This window comes from Polypterus senegalus, chromosome 1, assembly GCF_016835505.1.
Source record: "Polypterus senegalus isolate Bchr_013 chromosome 1, ASM1683550v1, whole genome shotgun sequence".
NCBI classification, from domain to species: domain Eukaryota; kingdom Metazoa; phylum Chordata; class Cladistia; order Polypteriformes; family Polypteridae; genus Polypterus; species Polypterus senegalus.
This window is the reverse complement of record NC_053154.1, coordinates 61254878-61277816: the sequence shown is the minus strand read 5'-3', so window position 1 is coordinate 61277816 and position 22939 is coordinate 61254878. Positions and strand designations below refer to the sequence as shown.

General features: G+C 41.3%; 1 protein-coding gene across 1 annotated transcript; it reads right to left on the bottom strand.

Moving 5' to 3' along the window:
* Window positions 1-4762: 4762 nt before the first annotated feature.
* On the bottom strand, window positions 4763-22009 carry depdc7a (DEP domain containing 7, paralog a). Its single transcript, XM_039749691.1, has 9 exons — window positions 21569-22009; window positions 15554-15977; window positions 14314-14432; window positions 9646-9835; window positions 8871-9088; window positions 5854-5996; window positions 5420-5545; window positions 5220-5298; window positions 4763-5075 (listed from the first exon to the last, which is right to left on the bottom strand). The coding sequence occupies exons 1-9, from the start codon at window positions 21645-21647 to the stop codon at window positions 4861-4863; spliced, it is 1593 nt and encodes a 530-aa protein (XP_039605625.1). The 5' UTR covers window positions 21648-22009; the 3' UTR covers window positions 4763-4860.
* Window positions 22010-22939: the final 930 nt, after the last annotated feature.

Genomic DNA, 22939 nt, shown 5'->3' with positions numbered 1-22939 from the left:
GTGAGGGCGGAAAGAGTTAGAGAGCAGTCAGGACGCCGGCTGATGAGTGCCGCGGCTCCAAGTGCCCTATGCCCCGAGCCATAGGGAGACCCAAACCATCATGGTGTCCCAGTGAAAGAAGAGGACCCGGGGGAAGAGAGCTGGCTTCTCTGATAGAGAAGGACGTGTCGCTAGGAGCTCACGTCTGGAGAAGGGCCACCCTCTGTGGAGGCAGAGGGAAACCCCGAAGTCGGCTGAAGCGACAGGGGTGCGAGTGGTCTCCTCTGATGTGCCAATCTGAGGGGCACGGAAAACTTAGAGGGGGTGCCGGTCAGAGGGGGGAGTGTTGCCTGTGTGCGACACAGACGGACGCCTGGTGGTGGTGGTGGTGTCCAGGCAGCAGCTCCACCCGTGTATTTGCTTATTGTGTTGCAGGACCGAACCCTGGATGCGCGCAAGTAGGACCCGCTTTGTGGGAGACCTGTCCTCGCGGGATGGGCCGCTGGCCCCTATGGGTCCTAGCTAGCAGTGTGGCAAACGGCTGGGGTTGGTACCCTGCCGGGACGCTCGGGAAGTACTAGAAAAGGGATTACACCTCTTCCGTACTACAAGAGGGCAGCCGCCCTGGTTGGTATGGGACCATGGGAACAAAGCATGGAAACTCAACCCTATTGGGGCCTGAAGATAAAAGGGGCCGCCTCCCTCCATTCGAGAGCTGGAGTTGGGTAGAAGAGGACGAAGCATGGAGAAGATGAGTGGAGGCGGTCAGAAGGAGAGTCATCGAGGAAAGAGGCCTGGACTGAGGGTGATTGGTGCGGGACCACTGGGTTGTGTGTGCACACTTTGCAAATAGAGATGCATAAACGTGTGTTGGTGCTTGAACCATCAGTTTCTGCTGTTTCCCACACTATTCACTAAAGAAATTGGGGAAGGTTTGCAACACTGTACCTACCTTTGTGTCAAAGGATCTCATGATATTTGCTGTTAACACACATTGTGTTGATGAACATGGCTGCTATTGTTTGAAGCTGTGTGTGTGTCTTTTCTATATATCTACAGAAACAGTGTTTGGTACAAAACTCAAACATGAGAGGATAGCTTTATCCGGTACAGGATTTGTTTTCATGGAATTTTGCTTCTAGAACTGTCTGGTCTCCATTTCTACCACTTCTCCTGTTTTCATTTTTGTCTTCTGGAGAGTAGCCTTTCACTTCACTCACTATATTATTTGTTCTTATGTTTTTTCATTTTGGCAGAAAGTGACCACTGATACTTGGTGAAATCAAAAAGTATAGACAATTTGAAAATTATGTGGTAACCATAGCAAATAGAATTTGACATTGGCTTATGGGTAGTTTGAAAATGTATAGCACAGCGCCCTGCTGTGAGTCTAGTCGAAGCCAAGATCAAATTAACATGGACGCTCCATTGTGAGACTGCATCATTGTTGAACAACACGCCATAGTGAGATTTCTTTGAACAGATGGAATGAAACCTGCTGAAATTCACTAAAGGATGTGGCTTGCGCAGATCAGTAAGCTGTATGAGTACACATCCTGAACAAATTTTATGGTACCTCAAAACATCCTGCACAGTGGCATAGCCGATTTGTAAATGTGCAACAACAGCAGATAATATAATCCATCAGTCTTCTCTAATGAAGGCATGATTTGCCATGTTGATGTGGGGTTGTGGGTGCTGTTGATGGTTGTCAAAATCAAGCTTCATCAGTTACACTTGTTCTTCCAGCTTTAAACCTTTCTACCCATTCATAAACTTTTCACATCCATACCAAGCCAGCATCCTTCAGTGAACTTCAGTATGTTGTTCAACAATAGTGTAATCTTGGAGCGGAGCATCCATGTTCATTTGAACTTGCCTTCAACTAGATAGACTAATGGCAGAGTGCTGTGCATGGTCAAAACTACCCATAAGCCACAAACATGTTTTATTGCATCAGCTTCTATCCATGGCAGTTACAGCATAATTTTTAAATTACCTTTAGTTTTTTAAATTACCCTTGTATTTTTGGCAGACCTGCTGTAGTCTAAATATAATCCTAGTCGCAGGATTTGTTCTGTGCAGCCAATTGCTTTGCCTTCTAAAACATTTAGAATTGAAATCCATCCAAGTCTGTTAGTTTTGCCACCCTACCTCTTAGCTGCCATTTGACAAATGAATATAGTCTCTTTATTCTTGGCTTTCTTTTCTTCACCTGGTAGCATGCATTCTTTGTGAAAGCCCCAGAGTCTTCCCAGTTTCATAATGTACAGCATAAACAGGGACAGCATGGTGACAGCTTGGTCCATGTGGATTTTGCTTCTACATGCCAAAGATGTGTATTAAATTAAACTGGCAACTCCACACTAAAAAAAGTCTTGTGATGACATTGTTGGCTCCAGTGTCAATAATGGAGAGAGACGTATAACAAAATAAATGAAACCAGGATAAATAGAATACTGCAGCTAACTTTATGCCATGTGATGCTGCCGGTTCCCTACAGACTCACTCTTCCAACATGGGAGTCTGTGGAACCAATACCGTCGATAGTTATGACCGAGATGTGCTGACAAATGAGTACAATTCTCAAATGAAGCCAGGGGATAGTGCAAAAAGTGCCAAGGTGATTTTATTAAAACAAACAGTTGTGTCCAAACAAAGTCAAGTGCTCCATAGTTCGTTAATAAATCCATAAAAAGTGAAAATTTAGCATAAAAAGCAATAAATCCATTAAAATGCAGTATTTCTCATATCACGATCTCAGCCCACCTCCGTTTTTCATTCTCCCCAGCTCACCCGTTGCTCTCATAGCCGGTGGAGACCCAACAGCAACGAGCTCCTTTCAGCCGGCCTCCGTCTTGGTTGCCGCCAGGCCATCGGAGGTCGGCTCTCCTCCCTTCTTCCTCCACTCCCATGTAGTCGCTCCTCAGATCCATCAGGACGACACCTGCCTTGCTCACCCCACCCGAATTTTCAGTGGGACAAACTAGCCTCTAGAGCACCACAGCCAAACACTCCTTCGTGGGGCCCCAGCTCGTGCTGTCTCCTCCTTATTACAGGTGGCCAGATCGTAACTTCCAAGAATGCCTTTCATATCTTTTAAACTCTTTTTTTCCCCTGTTCGTTCCCTTTTTTTAATGCCAGCCAGTATATATATACACTCGTCTTCATGGACGCAGCACCTTAATCACACGCCGCGGGAAGCCAATGAAGCAATTGAGAACAATTGCACCCACAGATGCAGGTGCGACTCGCTCCAACTACCTCATTAATTCCCTGCGGTCGTGCAATCATGCCCACGGAGAGCAACACAGCTCTATGGATTTAAAAATGGCCCTTTTTTTTTGAAGCCGCTATACCACATCATTTTTCCTGTTGACATTGTTGATTTAACTCCCATGGTTAAGTTTGTCTTGTAGTTCTGAGCTATTGAAGTGGATGACCAAACAAAAATTTTTCTAGACCAGCTTATTCCAACAATGAGGTCACATGAATTCAGAGCTTATCCAAGCAGAATTGGGCACAAAGCAGGAAGGAACTAACCTAGATGGGGTGCCAATCCATTGCAAAACACCCTTACTCACCCAGTTCCAATTTAGTGTTTCGAACAAACTCAACTTGCATGGCTTTGGGTTGTTGGGGCGGGGGTTAGGGCAACTGAAGCTATAGACTTCTCATTACAGTGGATCGTTTAATTCATGTTGCCATCAGGGAAAAGTAGTGATTTTTCTCTCTCAATGAAGAGGCATATCCACAAGAATCAAAAGATTTGTTGTTTGGTGAAAGTGAAATCCACATACATGAGCGGCAGAGACATGAAGTAGCTGCAGTTTAACACACCAACACAAACCTTATTGTATTTACCCCAAATATATACTCTCTCTACAGCATTTGGTTTAGCATGCACTAAATCTGCTGTTAAGTTAAGGAAACTAAATGACTCAGTGCAAGACCACTCTTCATATCAGATCCAGAGCCCGAGCCCAGACATGAACTCACTACAGCCAGGAGAGGCTCCATTTAGTTTTGAGCAAAGACATGAACAACTTTCCTTGGATCCAAGCATACAGCACAGCAAGCACTAGACACACCCTAAAAACCCTATAAAAGCAGATGTTGTGTAAGGTTTACAGCACTTTATGGGTAATGCCAATAATTTTTTCAGTAAAAAGATCCTAGTCCGAGAGGAGTTTCACCTGCTGTATGTAGAAGTCCACTTTTCATACAAAAATCACCCGAGACCTAGGTGCTACCAGCAGGGCCACACAGACTACAAGGACACGCACAATGACCTGTGCATGCTGCAGTAAAGCTGTGCTACATGACAACTTAATACTGCACCAGTATATAAAAACAAATGGCTGGCTTGACCGTACAAGGATGTTTCAGTTATATCTAAAATGTATAAGAAACTAAACATTTGTTGAACCCACTGAGAAAGATTGGGGGCAGCCAGGCTATCACATGGAACTTTCCAGTATCAAGCCAAATTTTTAGTTGCTAATCAGTCCTAATTACCTGAGGGAAAGCCTAATTTAAGAAGCACCACAGATGGGCATGAACATGCCAATGCTGTGAAAAGGTCAGGAATTGCAAGTTGAAATTTAAAGCGATTCTCTACGATGAGTGCCAACACACTTAGCATTTTCCACAAGTGTCTAGTAGTTTCAGTATAAGGAGCAGAGGGGGGAAAAAAGTTTAGAAAGCCTAAAATTTAAGACAAGCTATTCCTAGAGTCACAACCCATCCTTATAAAGAGAATCTACAACTGTGACACTCAAACTATCTGAAGATTCTTCCAAATAAATTTATTATTCACAATACAAAAAAAACTTTACATATGTACAAGACCTAAAAAAAAAACCCACACACATTAAGAGTTCACGTATACACTGTCGAAATCCGGTCCCCAAAATATTGAATGAAAGTGTCTGGATGGCTTTTGTAAAATTGTCCTAGTAACCGTTTCTTTTCTTTGGGGGAGATCTTTGGGTTTTCATGGATTGTGCGAAGTAGCTTCCAGAGTTCATCATTTGTAGATTTCCTAGTACTGCCATAGTATTCCTGACCAGAAAGTCTTTGGCAGAAAGTGTAACCTAGTGAGACAAAGCCACAAATTAATATCACAGCATCCAGGAGTGGCCCGTTTCCAACTTGGATACATTTAAAAAGGATGGGGTATGACAATTAAACACCAGAGTGTTGTCACTTCATTAAAATAAATAAAGTAGATCCTCTACCTGTGCACACATCAGGGTCCTGACCATGCTGAATAAATGAAAGTTTATCACTGACAAGCTTATGCAAAGATCCTGGAATCTGAACAAAAAATAAATAAATTCTAAGGACCGGTCTTAAACTTTACGGTTCAATATTCCCAACCACACATTCAGCTCAAAAAGCAATACATTTCCATACAGACCAAATGAACATGCTGTACCTTAAATACATCCTTTTGGTTGTCCAACAGGAACAGTACTAGAAGATCTACCTTTCCCTTGGCAAGGCTTTTGTGTTTAACAATTGCCTTTGAAAAGGCTCTTTTAACTGCCATCCTATTTTCAATCTAAAAAGAAAGAAAACAGATTTGTCCACTAGGGGGCATCAAAGAAGAAGTTTGATGAGAAGCAAGCCAGTGTTGCACACATACACACAGTATATTCTCCTAAACTGCTTCCATAAAAATACATTTACCAAATGCAAACATTCTGGGGAAAGGCAATAAACTAGTCTAGACTTCAAAAGCATGCTAATGTAAATTTTACTATTAATCCACACGCTAAAGCCATGGTCCAGATTAGTTAGGTCCCATTTGAAAAACCCACTCCCTACTGTAGGCCAAGAATCTCATTAACACCACTTAAATCAATATACCTCTTTTTCAAGTCGCAATTCAGCAGGATCTGCAGCAACCGCCATGAAACACAGCAGTCTTCTAAACTCTTCTCTGTTCTGAGAGTCCAGCAACTTTAAGCATAGTTGTAGAGCTTCTAATGCCTGCTCAGACTTGCCATTTACTAAAAAAAAAAAAAAAGAAAAGAAAAAATAGCCTGCTAGCCATAGGGAATATGCATTTTCTGCATAGATAACATTCAAACACACCCATCTCTTACAGCCCTACATTAAAAATTAGATACTTTTCAGAGTTACACCATCTGCAGGTTTACTCCAAATGCTTAACAAGTTGCATGATGAAAGCTGCACTTTCCCAGCTGCCAAACATTTGCACCCTTTAGTTGTAGTTCAGCCCTTTCTATATACTTCAATAGTGAATCCGTTCATAGAGCATTTTCCAAAATGTTGAGCCATGCAAAATAGTCACCTCACAAGGCAATTAACCGATAAAAAGGTGGAGTTTGATATGTATTAATTAGAAGCCAAATAGTGTTACTATGAAGCAAGCAAAGAGTGCCAATAAGAGCAAGTAAAAAGAAAGGACATGCAGCCTGTGTAGTTCTCCAGACCAAAGTTAGTCATACAGCTACTAACATAATGCGTGTTTAGGCAGTTCTACTTGCTCAGTAGATTTTTTAAAAAGTGTACATTAAACTTGGAGGAATCCTACTCAAGTCAAACAGGACTGGCATTTGTCAAATCTATCCAAAATTGACTTTATTGTGAGCAATGTTAAAACTACAGGTTTCTCTGAATAAGCCCCCAATAACTGTTTGGGGGTGGTGACACAATCACACACACTCAGACATATTGTAGAAAGCTTGAAGGGCAATACAGGAAGCTGATAAAAATCCAAGCTTCACTAGAATTGGCTTAAGTGATTACACTGCAAATAAAGTTCAGGTCATTAAATCTGTTTCCTTATTGATTTGATGTAAAGAAATGGATTTCTTAAGCTAAATTTTACCCCTTTGGTAGATTTTTGCCATATAAAAGCAAAAAAAAAAAAAAACCACAACTATTCACGTTTCAAGACCCCCCCCCTTTTTCAGTGAACACCAATATATGAAATGTATAAAAAAAAAAAAAATTTTAAAGGGTAGGGAAGTAATATGGCTATTCAGTTATTGTGCATTACCAGGTACTGCTTAGTTTTGATTCTCCACCCCATGAAGGTAGGAAGGGGATTCCTAATGGACATTTTCTGACGCTAAAAAGGCCCAAGCATAGTAACCGATTCAGAGCACCACTTCTCTAGATAAGCCTAAACACTTTGAAGTCCATTTCTTTCCTCCCATATACATGGGTCACGTAAAACCTCTGGTACTATAATGCTGCAAGTCTTAATTACAAAATTTCCCTAACAGCCTCCTACAGTTAAATAGTATTTAAAAGTCTCCACACCTTTTAGTAAAGATAGTCAAGCATTTCTCCTACAAAAGGTTTACTCCTCTACCCTCAAAGCTAAAGACTTTCATCTCTGGAAAGAATACAAGACTGTCAGACCAGGCTGTGCAATCTGGGAATCTTTCTGTAGTCCACATTGCTACCTTTATCACTTCATAGGATAACTAAGCATTAAGAACTTGGTCCAGATGACTAAGGAGATGCCACTACTGGCCTTGGGTTGAGAACTTTCAAGCACACCCCACTCCCAGGCAAAGGAGTGGAGATCCTGAAAGCACAGTTTATTATATATAAAAAGAAATGCATCACTTTATCACTACTGCTCATCGGTATATTTTCTTCACAATGAAGATACAATAATGATTGCAATTGCCAATGTCCCCCAAAGAAATTTAAACATGTAAAACTGGATACAAAACTCCACACCACACCCAACAAAAAAAAAAAAACAGGAATGATCTCAAGTCTACTTTCTACCAGATGAGCACCACAGGACAATTGTTGGCATTTATTACGCCATACACTGTAGGCTAAAGCATCCAACTTAAGGGCACTGGCTCAAGACAGCATCCAGCGACAATTGAACTTTCTTTTGATAACAATCAAAAAATGGAAGCTACGATTGGCCAGGGACAGTTTCCAGATGGTCATCCAGCAAATACTCTGAAGGGAAGGCAGGTTGAAGGTGGGGGTTGAAGTAGGGAAACCATACAACTTTAATGAAAATTGCTTGAACTTATAATCAGACTTTTACGACTTGTTCATTTGCATTCATATTAAAGCGTGTCCTATGCAAGAGGTTTTGTATACTTGATAAGGCTATTTATGGCTTGGACCACACAAAAATCAGGCATAGTAAATATTAACTCTTGGACCACGCTAAATTAAGGTGCTTACCATACTGTCCTCTATTGCCATTCACATGCCCTCAACCCACCAATTTAATAATAACAGGCTACTTTTTATGAACCCTCCAAAAGATTGTTTGCTTTTGTTTTCCGTCCCTTTTAACCCATGTAGGCCACCCATCCAGTCTCCACGACGCACATTTAAATTCCTACCATTTAAAAGGGTTGGTGTTTGATGTCCAATTTCATGGTACTAAATAATTACATCTATACATAAACTGAAGGTGTTAAATATGGGGTTTCTGGGACCCCAGTGTACTCTGTGAACCCACCTGAAACCCTAAACAATTATGAGGTCTCTGAATAAACTGTATACATTTTATACACACAGTGTACAGAAAGGTGTTTACATAAAGGGCTGGAAGGCACTAGATGCTGGATTGGCAACAGCCCATCTGGCAAAGAACATTAACTCGATTGATAAAAGGGGTAGAGGCTTTCATGGGAAAGCTTGGAGTCTGGGTGTACATGCATGTGGCATTACCTCTGAATGCAATGGCAATTGCCACTACCCCAGTATGAACTGTGAAAGGCTAACCATTTGTTCCCAGGTTAGATTTGTTGCTTTGTAGATTCCGGTGGCCCATAAAAGTGGGAAAATTAAGTCAATCTAGTTGAGTTCTTTAAAGTACAGTGTAACAATCTATTGCTGATTGAAAGGTCAAAAGAACAAGTTCTTACCCAGCAGCTCTGCAATTCCAGTATGGATATCAAAATAATGATTTGTCAGAAGTGGATCTCTGTTTTGGTTGTAATATTGAACAATTGCATTAAAAAGAAGTCTTTTGCACTTTTCCATTTCTTCAGGACATGCAGGAAGGGTTCTGCTAACTTCAACAACTGCCTGGTCTGGCAGGTACTCTAGACAGTCAATTGAAGCAGACAGCCAGTCATCAGCACTATAAAAATTAAACACTACATTAGTAAACCGATAGCACAAATTCCTAGAACACATCCATGACAAAAACCAGTTGCTTTGGGGAACAGGATCACTAATAACCAAAAATTAAACTGCATTTTTGTTTTACCAACACTGTCAGTCAGTCATTGTCCAACCTGCTATATCATAAACACAGGGGTCTGCTGGAGTCATTTCTAGCCAGCACAGGGCACAAGGCAGGAACAAATCCCAGGCAGGGCGCCAGCCCACTGCTGGGCACACACACACGACAATTTAGGATCGCCAATGCACCTAACCTGGGTTTCCTCCCACAGTCCAAAGACATGCGAGTACCTGGAGGAAACCTACTCAGACACGAGCAGAACATGCAAACTCCACGCAGGGAGGACCCAGGAAGCTAACCCAGGTCTCCGATGTGCATTTGTTTATACAGTATAGAGAGCGATGTGGAATTGGCAAAAAATGCATGATAGCTCCATTCTTGACATCTGCTGTGAAGTCACAGGGATCTGCTCATGGGGGTTTTTTTTAACAAAAAAAGTGCAGTGTACTCACTGAGATTCACCAAATGCTTTAAGGATTTCCCGGTCCAAGTAATTGCTTCTACAGACCAAGTTAGGTTCACTCTGTGCATTTCTCATCTGCAGGCCTCTTCCTTTTTCTTCTAGCAGCGTATCAAGCACAGGAAGATCCACCAACTGTAAAAGACGCAGGATGGTCTGCTCTCGCCAAACATCTTGGACAACTGAGTGGAAGATAGGGAAATGACTTGTAATTTATAATGGTGCTATATTGATATGCTGTGTGTATTTCTACATCACCATAATGCACCACAAAGTGAACAAGAATACATTTTATTCTGGCATATTCTTCCATTGTCAAAACACAAGAAAGTCAATCACATTACAGGACTTCTAGCCAGATTGGGATGTCAAAACTTGACAACTACACTGGCTAAGCTTGTTGCCAACATATGTCAATTTGCAGGACTACCAATTGCCTGGGAATGTCAAATTATGGTACTGCATTCCAAAGCATCTCAAGCTGATCCATTTTTCTGACAGCCAACACAGTGTAGCCGGACTAATCTGGTGCTTGTGCTGAAGGTTAACAGATTGGGACAACTTTTGCAATCTGTGTCCTTGTAAACCCTCACCCACCCACATTGTATCATAGTATGAAGAAAACAGTGTTCCTTATTCATCATCACTGCATTATGTCCACTGTACATCTCTAAATGTTCACTGGTGGACAGCCGTCACATATGCACAGCAGAGCAAGTTAGACTGAGGTGCTGGATAGGTTGGAGTATACAACTGTCAGTGATGGAAGTATACCAGCAGCCTCAGACGTTCGATTTATGTAAATGAATTCTGCAACTGGGGAAACAAGTCGTGTAATGTAGCCTTTATTTCACATGCAATAGATAAATACAAAGCATAAAGCACATACACCCACCCCTGACTGGTGTATTAAGGTGTGTGCACAATATTTCATTTAATACAACATATGCCTACATGCAAACTCAAAAACCCAACTCTACATTCTTACTAGGAGGCTGCACACTACCATGTTGGGACCACCATTGACCTGTAATTTGCCTCCTAAATATGAGGCAAAAGTAAAATTGGACATGAATAGCCACTGAATTACAACCCCCACCAACATATTCTGACATTTTATAAAGCAATTTTTTTCAAGTTCATGATGTGCCCTGATTAGCTTTACATTTTTAAAATAGTTATAGGAAGTGCTTGCACATTTAAAATGAATGCTGGTAGAATATGTAATCATAATCATGCCGTTTTTGAACTATATATTTACATGATGAAGTGCCAGTGAAGGAAAAAAGAAACCCCCACACCTAAACACTTGACAAACAGGGCCAGCAAGGCCATAAAGGAGGGAGAAGGCGAAGTGTCCCACCAGTTAAGTGTTTTCCAAAGGACTGGCAGCACAGCATGCATCATGAATGCCCAACTCTCCTCTGATGGTACAGCCCTGTCCCTTGAAGAGATATGGGTGCTATGGTTGGTTTTCCTCCACAACATGCCATATACCTGGTACTCCCAGTCAGAGATTTGGGCTAGAAATGACCCCAGATGAGGTGGCAAGTCTAAAATTAGAGTTTACAGTTGAGGCAAAAAAAAAAAAAAGGATCAATGGCAGACATAAGGCCATTGAAGTGTAGATCGAGATTGGCATGGGGTTAAGAGCCATCCCACCTTGTAGACAGGGCCCTGAACCCATTAAAGCAATATTTTCCTTGGCACAATACATGTAGGCAATAATGAGGATTTGACACACACACCAGCCCCTACCAGGTTCCAGAAGGCAACAAATTTTAGTGCTAAAATTAAATTTAAATGAAGTACATTAGAAGACTAAAATCTGAAATTGTTTGCTTCCCGATATTAAAGGCAAGATGCAGTCACCAAGTGGAGGAATTTGCTCAAATCTTAGCTGATCAGTGCATATTTTGAAATGCAAGTCAAATAACTGCCAGGTAAATACCCTTTAGTCAGTCATTTATGGCATCTTGAAAATGCAAACCAATGTAATGCAATTCAAATATGCAAAAGTAGAACAGTTTATAAAACAATGGTAAAAAAATATGAATCTCAATATACAGTGTATACCATTTTACAGTTCTACACTATACTGCTTGCTATCATTTTACTTCGTTTGAAGAATAACCCACCCTAGAGAAGTAAACAGGAAAAGGATCGGTTAACTAAAATTAGAAAACAAATTCCAAGAGGAGCAATCCAAAGCTTTTACAGAATCTGGCAAGAATTAAATGCTGCTCTGAAACAAGCTAGGCCACTGTTTAGCCTTTTTGACGATTTGTACAAGACATAAAAGTACTTCATTTTGGGCTTTGTTCACAAAGCTCCCTGTTGGTTCGTCATTTTTTGGCTGCTCCAGTTAGGCATTGCCACAGCTCCCTGTTGGGTAGCGAGTCAAATATGAAACAATTCGAACATTTTCCTAAGATTATAAATACTTGCATACAAGAGAACCTATACAAGATTCATTTATAGACAAAATATTCAAACCTGGTGAACCCTAAACACTATACACACACAGTTGTAAAATCTAATTTTCAAGAAACCGCTTGCACAACTGAAAACCAAAGTAAAACAAACCAATTAATGCCAAATCTGCCCAAGTCAGTCAAAAATAGCCTGCCTACAAACCTCTGACAGCTCTGCAGCGATTTATATGCTTGGTGTGGGACAAGGTTCACTAGTAATTCAGGGTTTTACATGTAGGGCAAAAAGAGTAAAAAAGTGATGGAGAAGCAAAGCCCATGGACACAAATATCACTTAAAATCCTTTGTATAGCTATCAATCTCAAACTGCAATAAGCAAACAAAGATGTTGCATTTCATTGACAAAGTTTTGCTTTTTAATGAAGATTTAAAATGGCAAAGTCAGCCATTGGTTTTAAATTACAGACATGCATGTCCTTGCTTTCAATCATTGTACTGTATACAGATAGAGCGGGTTTGGCACACACCAGTAAATACCATACTAAATAAACCCCACTACAAAGGAAGTAAAACATTTAAAAAGGACTGCTAAAATACTTCTTGCATTTTTATGATGTGTCCATTTTCAGGTGTTTTATTATGTATGAATTTCTAAACAAACACTCCCATTTTCTTCAAGTAAAAAATTGCAATGCAAGTTATCTGGTGTGACAAGTCTCTTCAACAATTAAGTCACTACTGCCTTTGGGATTTCATGTAAAATTTATTAATAAAATAATAAATAGTAATAATAATAATAAATAAAGCATGCTAAAACCACAAAATGTCAATTTGCCATTTTGATACGGTTGGAGGAGGAACGGGCATGCCAGCCAGATTCATTACCTGGACAATGACACAAGTACATTAGCTGGCAGGACGGAAGAATAACTTTGTGCCCGGCCGGAATTCTAGAACAGACGGACCAGTGGAAGTAGAGTTGTTCCATCCTCCATGTGGCAGTGGCCCTCAGGTGTAACCCAGTCGGGACACCTACAGGGATGCTTGGGATTTGGAGTCCTGAAGTGCAGCCCAGTCACAATCCCTGGGTATCTGAGGGTGCGGTCGGGTGGGGAGGACCTCCATACTTTGTGGCCCAAACGACACAGCATGGCACAGGAAGCACTCCCAGGTCTGACATAAAAGGAGTCTGCTGCCTCACTTCAGTGGAATCAGAGTCTGGAGGCAGCAGGCAACACTCAGCAGAAGTAGTAAGGAGGAAGAATTGCGCATTTGTATTGTTACCATGGCTGATTGGAGGATTTTATTCATATATCTTGTGCTGCATTACTGAGTTTGTGGTTTGATGCTCTTTGGAGCCCCCTTGTGCGGCTAATACCTTGTATCTACTGTAGGAACTACAGCAAGATCGATCAGATGACACAAATCCCCCAAACAAGCATATAGACAGTCCATAGAGAATGCCTCCCAACATTTGCATCAAAGTTCTCCTTGTGGGGGTCAAGGTTAGATTTTTGGCTCATGCACCCACTTGAATATTTTAGAGTGGATTTAACTTTGACACCATTCAGTACATCTGCTGCCATATTCTTTGACAGATTTAACTCTGTGTGTCCAATAACCTACCAGTGGATTCCACTTGACTATCTCTATATTAAAAAAAAAAAAAAAAGTACCAGGGTGTTGTACCAGGTTAACCATTATGGATGTAGTGAGAAGTCAAGCAAAATGACACATTTTATTGGCTAACTAAAGAGATTACAATATGCAAGCTTTCAAGGCAACTCGGGCCCCTTCATCTTGCCTGAAAGGGCCCCCAAGTTGCCTCAAAAGCTTGCATATTGTAATCTCTTTAGTTAGCCAATAAAAGGTGTCATTTTGCTTGACTTCTCTCTATAGTGAGGAGGAATGGTCATGCTTAATTGTCACCATAATATTGTCACTTAGAGCAGATCATATCTTTATGAGTGGAACATTGGCATATTTACTTGATCGAGATCTTGATAAGCCTTCTCATTATATGCCGTGACTGTACCAACCTGGCAAACTTTACAGCATTTACCTTTGGAGCCATTGGTGAAGCAGATTTTATGGATCACATATTGAGAGAAAAAGTACACCTAGTCCAAAGTGCTGCTCTGGTGTGTTTGTCCTTCCCACGTTAGAAGATTTCCAGTTTTTGGCTGCCCCAACAATAACAGTATGCACCATTCAAACAAATACTTACGAGGTAAAGAGTTCAACGCTGAGCTGTCTACTGCATTTAGATTCAAATTGCCTAGGAGATCCTCCAAAGACTGGTCAGATTTGACAGGGGTGGATGACGAATGTACAGATTCTTCTTGCCTAAAGAGAGAATACGCATTTATGCTCAATAAACAGGACTATATAGAAACCACTTAGTCACTTATAGCATACTGTCACTTTGGGCCCAGGTCCTCAAATTCTGTGCACCCACTTAGCACTACAAGGCTGCCAAGTTAAATCTGAATTGTTGCACTGACCATCAGTAGATTGCATGATCAAGCGATACTTCAGTTGTTAATGAACAACAACTTTTGGGGTTTAACTTGGTTTGTATTCCCCCAGGAGGAAAAAAAAAAAAACACCCTATTAAAGCAAAAACCACCAACAATCTGCACTTCAGACAGGGCAAGTAATTTAAGGAGTTCAAAAAACAAACTGCTTTAGAGGTAGTTAAGTGGGGAGTCTTGTAAAAGTTCTTTTGCCGTAGGTCACTTGAACCATAATAACTGCTCTGCAGTCATAAAATACGCTACTTTAATCATGTGGAAAGGACACCGATGACAACAGTTCCAGCTCATTTGAGTGCAAACCGTCTATGGGAGCTGCACTTGTCACCACAGCAACACACGTTATGAAATCAAGATCCACCACATTCCAACACAAGGAGACTAAAAGGAGAATTGGAAAGCCCAAGAAATTGTAATGCGGCCAAGCATACCAATGTTTACATCAATCAAGATGCAGACACTTGGGCAAGTTACAACTGCCAACATTTCATGACAAAAAAACACAATCACCTCCATTCTGAGAAACAAACAACAGCAAGCAAGATGCCAGTGTCCATCAGAACATGCCTCAAGGCCAATTGCTATGGACAACGTTTTTAGACTACGACACTACCTTGCAATTAAAGCTTAGTTTTTAAATAGCTCCCCCCACTTCTGGCTGCACTCAGAGATAGCCATCATCAATTCAGGTAACAAGTACAAGACAAATCTCCTGTCAAGCAGCCATTATCTAGACAGGTTTACTGCTTTGTCCAAAACATTCATTCATTTCAAATCTAAAACTACAGCATTCTACAGGAGATAACGGATTACTCCTAAAAGACAACTCATTTTTAATTTACCTGAATTGGACTATGCGTGGAAGTTTAAACTACTGCACAAGATTTTCTTTTACTGTTGAAGGATATATAAAAACACTCACACACCACCCACCTTCGACATGTTCGGTTTAAAACATTCCTCTGGTAGCTTGGAGAGTCACTTCCATTTGTTAAAGGGGTCCCTGGTGGATTGTATCCATTTAGAAACCGGTATAAGCTACAACTGCTGTCCTCAAACATAGACCGTTTTTTGTCTTTTCCAAAAACCTTTGTATCCACTGCCTCAAACACTTTGTAGTCCATAAGAGCCTGGCACACACGTGCCACTTTTGCTCTAGGAATCTCCATATCTCCAAAGAGCTTGTTCTGTACAAGATGTGCCAGGATCACATCAACTGCATCAGAGCCAAGAAAGCAGTCATTGTGATATTTCAAGTTGTGGCGCCTCCTTTTAACCTCCACTTGAGACTGAAGGGTACTGATGATGCTACTCCAGATAAATGTTGCCCTGAAAGGCTTGTGAGCCATGGCAGAGTCTGCAAAAGAGGAAAAAAAACACACCACTTATTTCAAACCTTTTTTGGATTGAGCTACTACACCCCCCAACCCCCGCCCCCGCCCGCCCCTCCCTTTGTAAAAACTGACATGAAACTTTCTGCCATATCCTGAAAACCTGCAGTAGGTTATTTAAAGACTCTAAATGTGGTCCCAGGATCATATATGGGTAACAGACTGGCAGGGCATCCATCCAGGTTCCTGCCCATCATTTGATACTGCCAGTACAGGATATTAATTCTGAAATTTGTTGAAAATGGACAGGAAGATGCATTTGGAGTCCAGAAAAAAAAAAAAAGTGCTTTTTAATAGTGTCATTTTCTCACACACCTAATCCAGACCAGGGCTGTGGGAAGTACTGGAGGGTATCACAGCTAGCATAGGGCACATGGCAGGAACAAACCCTACACAGGAAACCAATCCAATCACTTGGCAAACACCCCCCAGGGCTAATTTAGAGTTGCCAATTCACTTAATCTGAAGATCTTTGGACAGTGGGAGGAAACCTACAGACACAGGTAGAATATGCAATCTCCATGCAGGGAGGATCCCATACATAAACCCTGGTCTCCTTACTACAAGGCAGGAGTGCTACCACTGCGCCATCCCTATGATTACATAATCATGTAAAACAAACCTTTGACCACTGCAGGTTACTTTGGTGCTTGGCATTTATGCTGCAGGACTGAAAAAGGCTCTTTTAACTTCTGTGTTAACACTTGAGACCACACTTCATAATATGAAGACAATTTTGAGGCTAATGGCAGAAAACTCAGTTAAGTTTACATTTAAGAAAGTCTTAGGCATCAAGAAAGTTCAGAATTGCTTAGAATAAATTTACTGTCTTGAGGCCACATCACATTATACGACTTTTCCAGCAATTCAGTCATAACATTTGTTGACATAATCTTAGAGTGCCATCATCTGCCTGTCACACAATAGGACATACCCAGTGACTCACTCCAACAAAATCACAATTTGATTTGTCCTCAGTCATGGAGGCTGGCTTGTATGCATGAGAGCTGCCAACCAATGATTGCTCAGCTGGAAATAGAATTCATTTAAGGCATCAACCAGGAATGGGCAGGTTTTACACTTTGCAAACAGAAGAGACGTTTGTCCGATATCACGTTATGTACCACAAAATTGGGAAATTGTGGCCAGAGTCGCCATAGCGGTTAATCACACAGTGCTGGCTCTGTCAGGCAGCACGTTATTGGCCGTCACAAAGGGATGGTCACAACTGTGCTGGAAGGTGGGTGGGCAGTCAGTAATTGACATTCCCAGCAAGTTTCAATCTTTAATTAAAAAGGTCTGGCAACAAGATCAGAAACTGCAGTTGGCAAGTCTGACATTCTACACAAATAAAAATCACGCAACATCAGCTTTACAATTTTGCAACGATTTTATGTGACTTGTCATGGTTTTTTTTGGGGGGGGGGTTTTGGGGGGCTTATTTTAAAACCTACATAAAACAGGTTTGGCATCATTCCTTTTCAGAATTTATCACATTTTTAATGTGATGTTGTTACATTTTCAGTTTCTTGTTCGGTTTTTAAATTATAAACTAAAAAAGCCATCAAGAACTTGCGTACTGCGAAATGAGACTGACAAAAGATTTAACCATGCCCAGGGCCGGAAACAAAGATTAGTACAGCTGCTGTACAGGCTTGTAAATGTTCGAAGCGCTGCATGAGATGCAGATCATGCAGCACAGCAGCAGCAGCAGATGGAGCAAAGTGGAGATAAATGAAAACTGTTTACCATTGTATCACCATCTAAAAGTTTTGGAGGAGCAACCACGTCTCCTTGGGGTGTGTTCAGCCCCCATCTTCACAGCACAAGCAGCAGAGACACTAAGTGGCTGGTGCATTGTGGGGAGGAGGAATTATTGGTTTGGGCTTGGATTGGCAAGCAAAGCAAGCAGGGAGAACCCCCTAGTTAAAAAAAAATAAATAAATAAATAAAAATAATAAGAAAGACAGTAAAAATGTCAAAACATGCGATTTGCCATATGGAAGAATAGAAGGGAAAAGGAGGGGTAACTTGATAATTTACACATCCAGCCCGAAGACTGGCTCTCTCAGATTAACACCATTGGTCCAGGATTTGAACAATTCTTGTTCAACATTTCACAACCAACTAGACTTGCTGGGGTTTCTTCTGCACAGGTCTAGCAAAAACAATTGCCAATTCAGAAAAAAAAAAAACCCAACAAATTCTAAACTAGTTTTAGGTATTTGCACTACGCATCACAAAAGGGGTTGAGTCTGGGCCGGGCACACCGTCTAGGATCTGTACAGGTTTACTTGTGCTTCCAGGGTCCAAGCAGGTTTTCTGCCATATTCAAACTATGCATTAACTGGTTACACCACATTAACCAGTTTCTGGGAGGAAGCATCTCCCCATCTGGTGTTTTCATGCCCTGCACTGGTTTCTTCAAAATTAAGCACCATCTTTTAAATAAGAAAAAATAAAAAGTGGACGTACATGTGAGGCATGGTTCATTCAGAGAACACCAACACTTTGGCTTTTATTCAAAAGCAAGGCCAAGGCCGACCTTGTCAAGTCCCCCCACCCCCAGTATGCTTTAGGAGTTTAGCATTATCTAATCAATGTCCGATTAGAGGACTACAGACACTTTGGTGCAGGGCATACAAAAAAGGCACAGATGCTTCTTTCAAATATAAAGCTGCAACACTCTCTCAAATTGACCATGAACTAGACAGTGGTGATAAATCCAACCTTGGCAAATAATCAAAGCCATTTAAAATGTGCATATTGAAGAGACAAACCCCCACCTCCATCAACAATACAGAATGGATCAGAGTTAAATGTTACTTAAACCAATTCAGAATACAACTGTTCAAGACTGTAAGCTTTTTTGGAAAGAGCCATCTTTAATTCCAAAGATTTTTATGCTTTGACCTTTGAGAGATCAACTGTTTACACATACACAAAAAAAAAAAAAAAAAAAGAAGAAGAAAAAACTAGTTGAACAGGTCGGCACAGCCAAAAGGCAAAGTGACACGGACTTTTAGGCAACACCTTTTCTATATGGCTATTCCTCACGCAGTCAAACTGCGTACTAGTCTGGGAACACCAATTATGGTGTACAGTATTTGGACAGTCGCCCACATTTCAAAACAGACCTATTCATCATATTGGTCTGCAGAATTAATCATTTGTAGATTGCTTTTACAACACACTGAAATATTAAAAGTCCTATACTTTTGAAAAAAATGTTTTCTTAAAATTGCATACCTTATAAAATACAAGGTTGTATTCAACTATAAAGCTTAAAAAGTTAAACTGAGTCTTTTACAAGTGGTCAAAAAGCATCTGCCAACAGGGCAGCCTTTAGGCAAGCCTTTTGTTTTAAGCTAATCAACCCACTGTTAGCATCTAAACCCACCACCTTCCAAGTAGGCAAGCAGTTACTATTTAATACTTTAACCACAGAAACTGCAGCAAACCCAATTTTCAAAATACATATCCCTAATCTCTCTAATCTCAACATAAAATCCAGAGAGCATTGAAAGGCACAGTAATCTCCAGCTGGTCACCACATTGCTTGTATTGTCCCAATCTTTGCTTTCGAATCCCAATATAATCCGAGGCTTTGTCCGATGTCAGAAAACCTAGTGCGCACACACACACAACAGCGATGGAGATCCAAAGCCTTGTCACTATCCAGGTGCTGCTTCTATTGCTTGTACACCAACAGGTAGGACTACCCAAAAGGTTGGTCTTCTGACACGAGTTCAGGTTTTTCCAGTCCTCCGATCGTACAGTCAGTCAATGTGAGCTTGACTGCACTCAGCATTTCCCCTCAGCCAATCCTCTGGGCTTACTTTACCTTATCAGAGTCAACCATGTTAACTGTTTGCATAAAGAGTAAATAATTGCTGAGGGAATAACCTGCACTAATGGAAAGTCTCAAATTCCCGGTTCATTTTATGCAACATGAAAATATTTATCAACTCAATCTGGTTAGGTTTTTAAGCAGATAATTAGAAGAAAAAAACAAACAAGGGCTTGCTTTATGAAGTCCCCAGCAGAAGAACATGATCATGATCTCCAAGTGTCAAACGGATGCCACATTTTCCTCACCCTCAGATTTAACTCATGCGATTACATTTTTTAAATTGTTCATTAATTAAACTGATTTAGTGCAAAACACTTGTGCAGCTGGTGTGACAAATGCCAATAAAAAGGATCATCAAGTGCCAAATAAAGCCATAGGGCCTGCCGATACAAGTGCAAGGAGAAGACAAGTCCAGCTTAAGGGCTGAGCAGATGGCCGCACTCCAGGGCAGACAAGCAAACACAACACGAGCTTTCTTTTATTCTCATAGACAGCTTCAAGTGACAGAGTTTAAGAAAATCTGCCAGCAGTGTGACACTTACCTGATCCTACAGAAGGGCCCTGGAGCTTTTCACCATAGAAGCACTTCACAGTCCTATAAAATAACTGCAGGACAGGCTTCTGCACTAACTCAATTTACCCATGGCTGTGGTAAAAACAAAATTTTTCAACAAGGGCACAGCAAGACATTGTTAGCATTAAGTCCGGGGGAAAAGTAGACTCATTCAGGAAGGTGTGAAATCTGCCCGGAACACTGTTCACACAATGAAATCGCACTCAACAAATGGAGATAAACGCAGAAATGTTTGTTTGGGGGGCTGGGATATTGCTTTCCCCGGCGTGCCAGTGAGCGCGCCCTGTCCACTACGGATTTCCAGCGTCTCCGACATTGCTGCCACGATCGGCCAGGTTTACGGAATAGCGGGTTTGCAGAAACAGTACCGATGGTCCAGTTTGGGTACCTTCGGTATAGTGTGGTCCAATCGGAGCCCTCAAGCTGTCTAAACGTGCGCCACGTCGATTAACAGATTCTAGAGTGTCACAGCACGTCCTGCGAGGAGGGACGTCCAAGCTGTCCTCATCACCTTACTGGCAATGCCTGGGACACTACGGGACACAACAGTGCCACTATACAAAATCGGATTTACATTCTGCTGCTGAAAAAAAACGAGAAACAAATACTTCAATAAAAGTTGCACCGTATCGAACTTAATGCAGGTCTGCATTGTATAAATATTTCACGCAGAAAGCCTGGAGGGTGGCTGCTTTATAGCACCAGGGACTAAGCACAACTCAAAGCCGCTAGGAACGAAATCGATTGGGACACCGGTTCTCTAGTCAGTAGAAAGAGGGGTAGGGAACAATTTATGCATCACTCGATCTGGGCCGATCAAAATAAAATCCCACACGGGCTTGTAGAGCAGTATGAAATACGGGTGCGAGAGCTAAACGTTAACGCAAATGGCAAACTTCAATAAACCTGAAATGTCTACAGCTATTGCGTTATTTCTGCTCGCCGCGTAAAGACATCTGAAATCACTGCTGATTTTAAATCATTACTGTTGGAAGCAAGACTCAAGGAGAGGTTGAAATTCCGCCACCGGGAAAAAAAACAAAGTTAGACACAAGCAATTGCAAACTAGCCCCAGCACATTCTCCGGCCCTTAAAATGGATTGTAAAATGTAATAAAAAAAGCTATTTACCAGTTGGGGGACGGTGCATCGGGCTGTAAACAATCCCGGTTAGATTCAAAGCAGCCGCTTTCTCCCGCACCGTGGCCATGAATGTACAGTAACTAGAAATGAGCGAGTCGAAGCCTTCCCGGGAATCCCTGGGGCGTTCCAGCAGTGACGTAAGTTGACCGACACGATCTCCTTTTATTGCGCTCCGCAGGTGCGCGCTACCTGATCCTTTAAAGTTCGCTACTTCTGACGGGCGCCGACAAGACGCACCGCATGCTCAAACAACTCATTACACCATTAATTAATGCTGCAGCCCACTCCGTCCGAGAGATAAAACTAGCAGCACACGTGCGACTGCATTTGCGCACAATGTCTTCTGGTATTCAGCACAATTCTTCTGTTGGCAGTACAATCAATCCTAAGAACAGATTTTAGGAAAAGAAAACGACAAAACAAAATGTACGACACAGCAGGGTACATCCATAGCCTCAGATTAGTCGCCTTAAATAATGAGAAAAAAACTGCACTAAGCTGATTGCTAGACACTTGCTTTATAAATCAATCTAAACCTCGATCTTGAAGACGTAAACAATTGCATAGCTCATGACAGTAGAGAAAAGCCAAGCAAAATGACACCTTTTATTGGCTAACTAAAAAGATTACACTATGCAAGGTTTCGAAGCAACGAAAGCTTGCATATTGTAATCTTTTTAGTTAGCCAATAAAAGGTGTCATTTTGCTCGACTTTTCTCTACATTCATAATAGCTAACAAGGTGCTACACCCTAGTACTATAGTTCATGACATGAATCCTGGCCTGCTTGTGGTGAGATAACAGCACTGCCACTGCACCGCTGTGACACCCCCTGCCCCCATATCCAAACTACTTTCACAATTTTAATACAACATAATATAATTAAATCAGACAATTAATTCAACTTGATTAGAAAACCCTGTAAAAGCCGAGTATGAAAATATATGTTTGTAGAGGAATGGAACGTTTAGCTCAGGGGTGGCGAACTCCAGGCTTCGAGTGCCACAGTAGCTCCAGATTTTCATTCTAACCATCTTCTTAATTAGTGACCAGTTTTTGCTGCCGATTACTTCTTTTAATTAACGTGACTCAGGCCCCATACTTGTTTCTTTTTCTTTAATCAGCAGCCAAACAACAATGAGACACAAAACAAGCCACCACATGACCAGCTTCCCTGTGCCCATTACACACTATCTGAAATTAAAGAGAGGTGATGGTCTTGGTAAGGTTGATCTCTCAGGTCACCAAAACATTTTGACTGTGCTCTTAGAAAAAACAGAAAAACAACAGTTTTCAAAATGTGTGCTTTGGCAGAATGAGAGCAGCAACAAGCAATGGAATTAAATAACAGGTTTAATT

Bases quoted from the DNA above. Each gene is read 5' to 3' on its own strand.
- depdc7a (XM_039749691.1), bottom strand. From the start codon at position 21,647: ATGGCCACGGTGCGGGAGAAAGCGGCTGCTTTGAATCTAACCGGGATT. The intron at 9,089-9,645 runs GTGAGTACACTG...TAATTTTTATAG, and splicing joins AAAGCATTTGGTGAATCTCA to TGCTGATGACTGGCTGTCTG. The intron at 5,076-5,219 runs GTAGAGGATCTA...TTGTCTCACTAG, and splicing joins GGACCCTGATGTGTGCACAG to GTTACACTTTCTGCCAAAGA.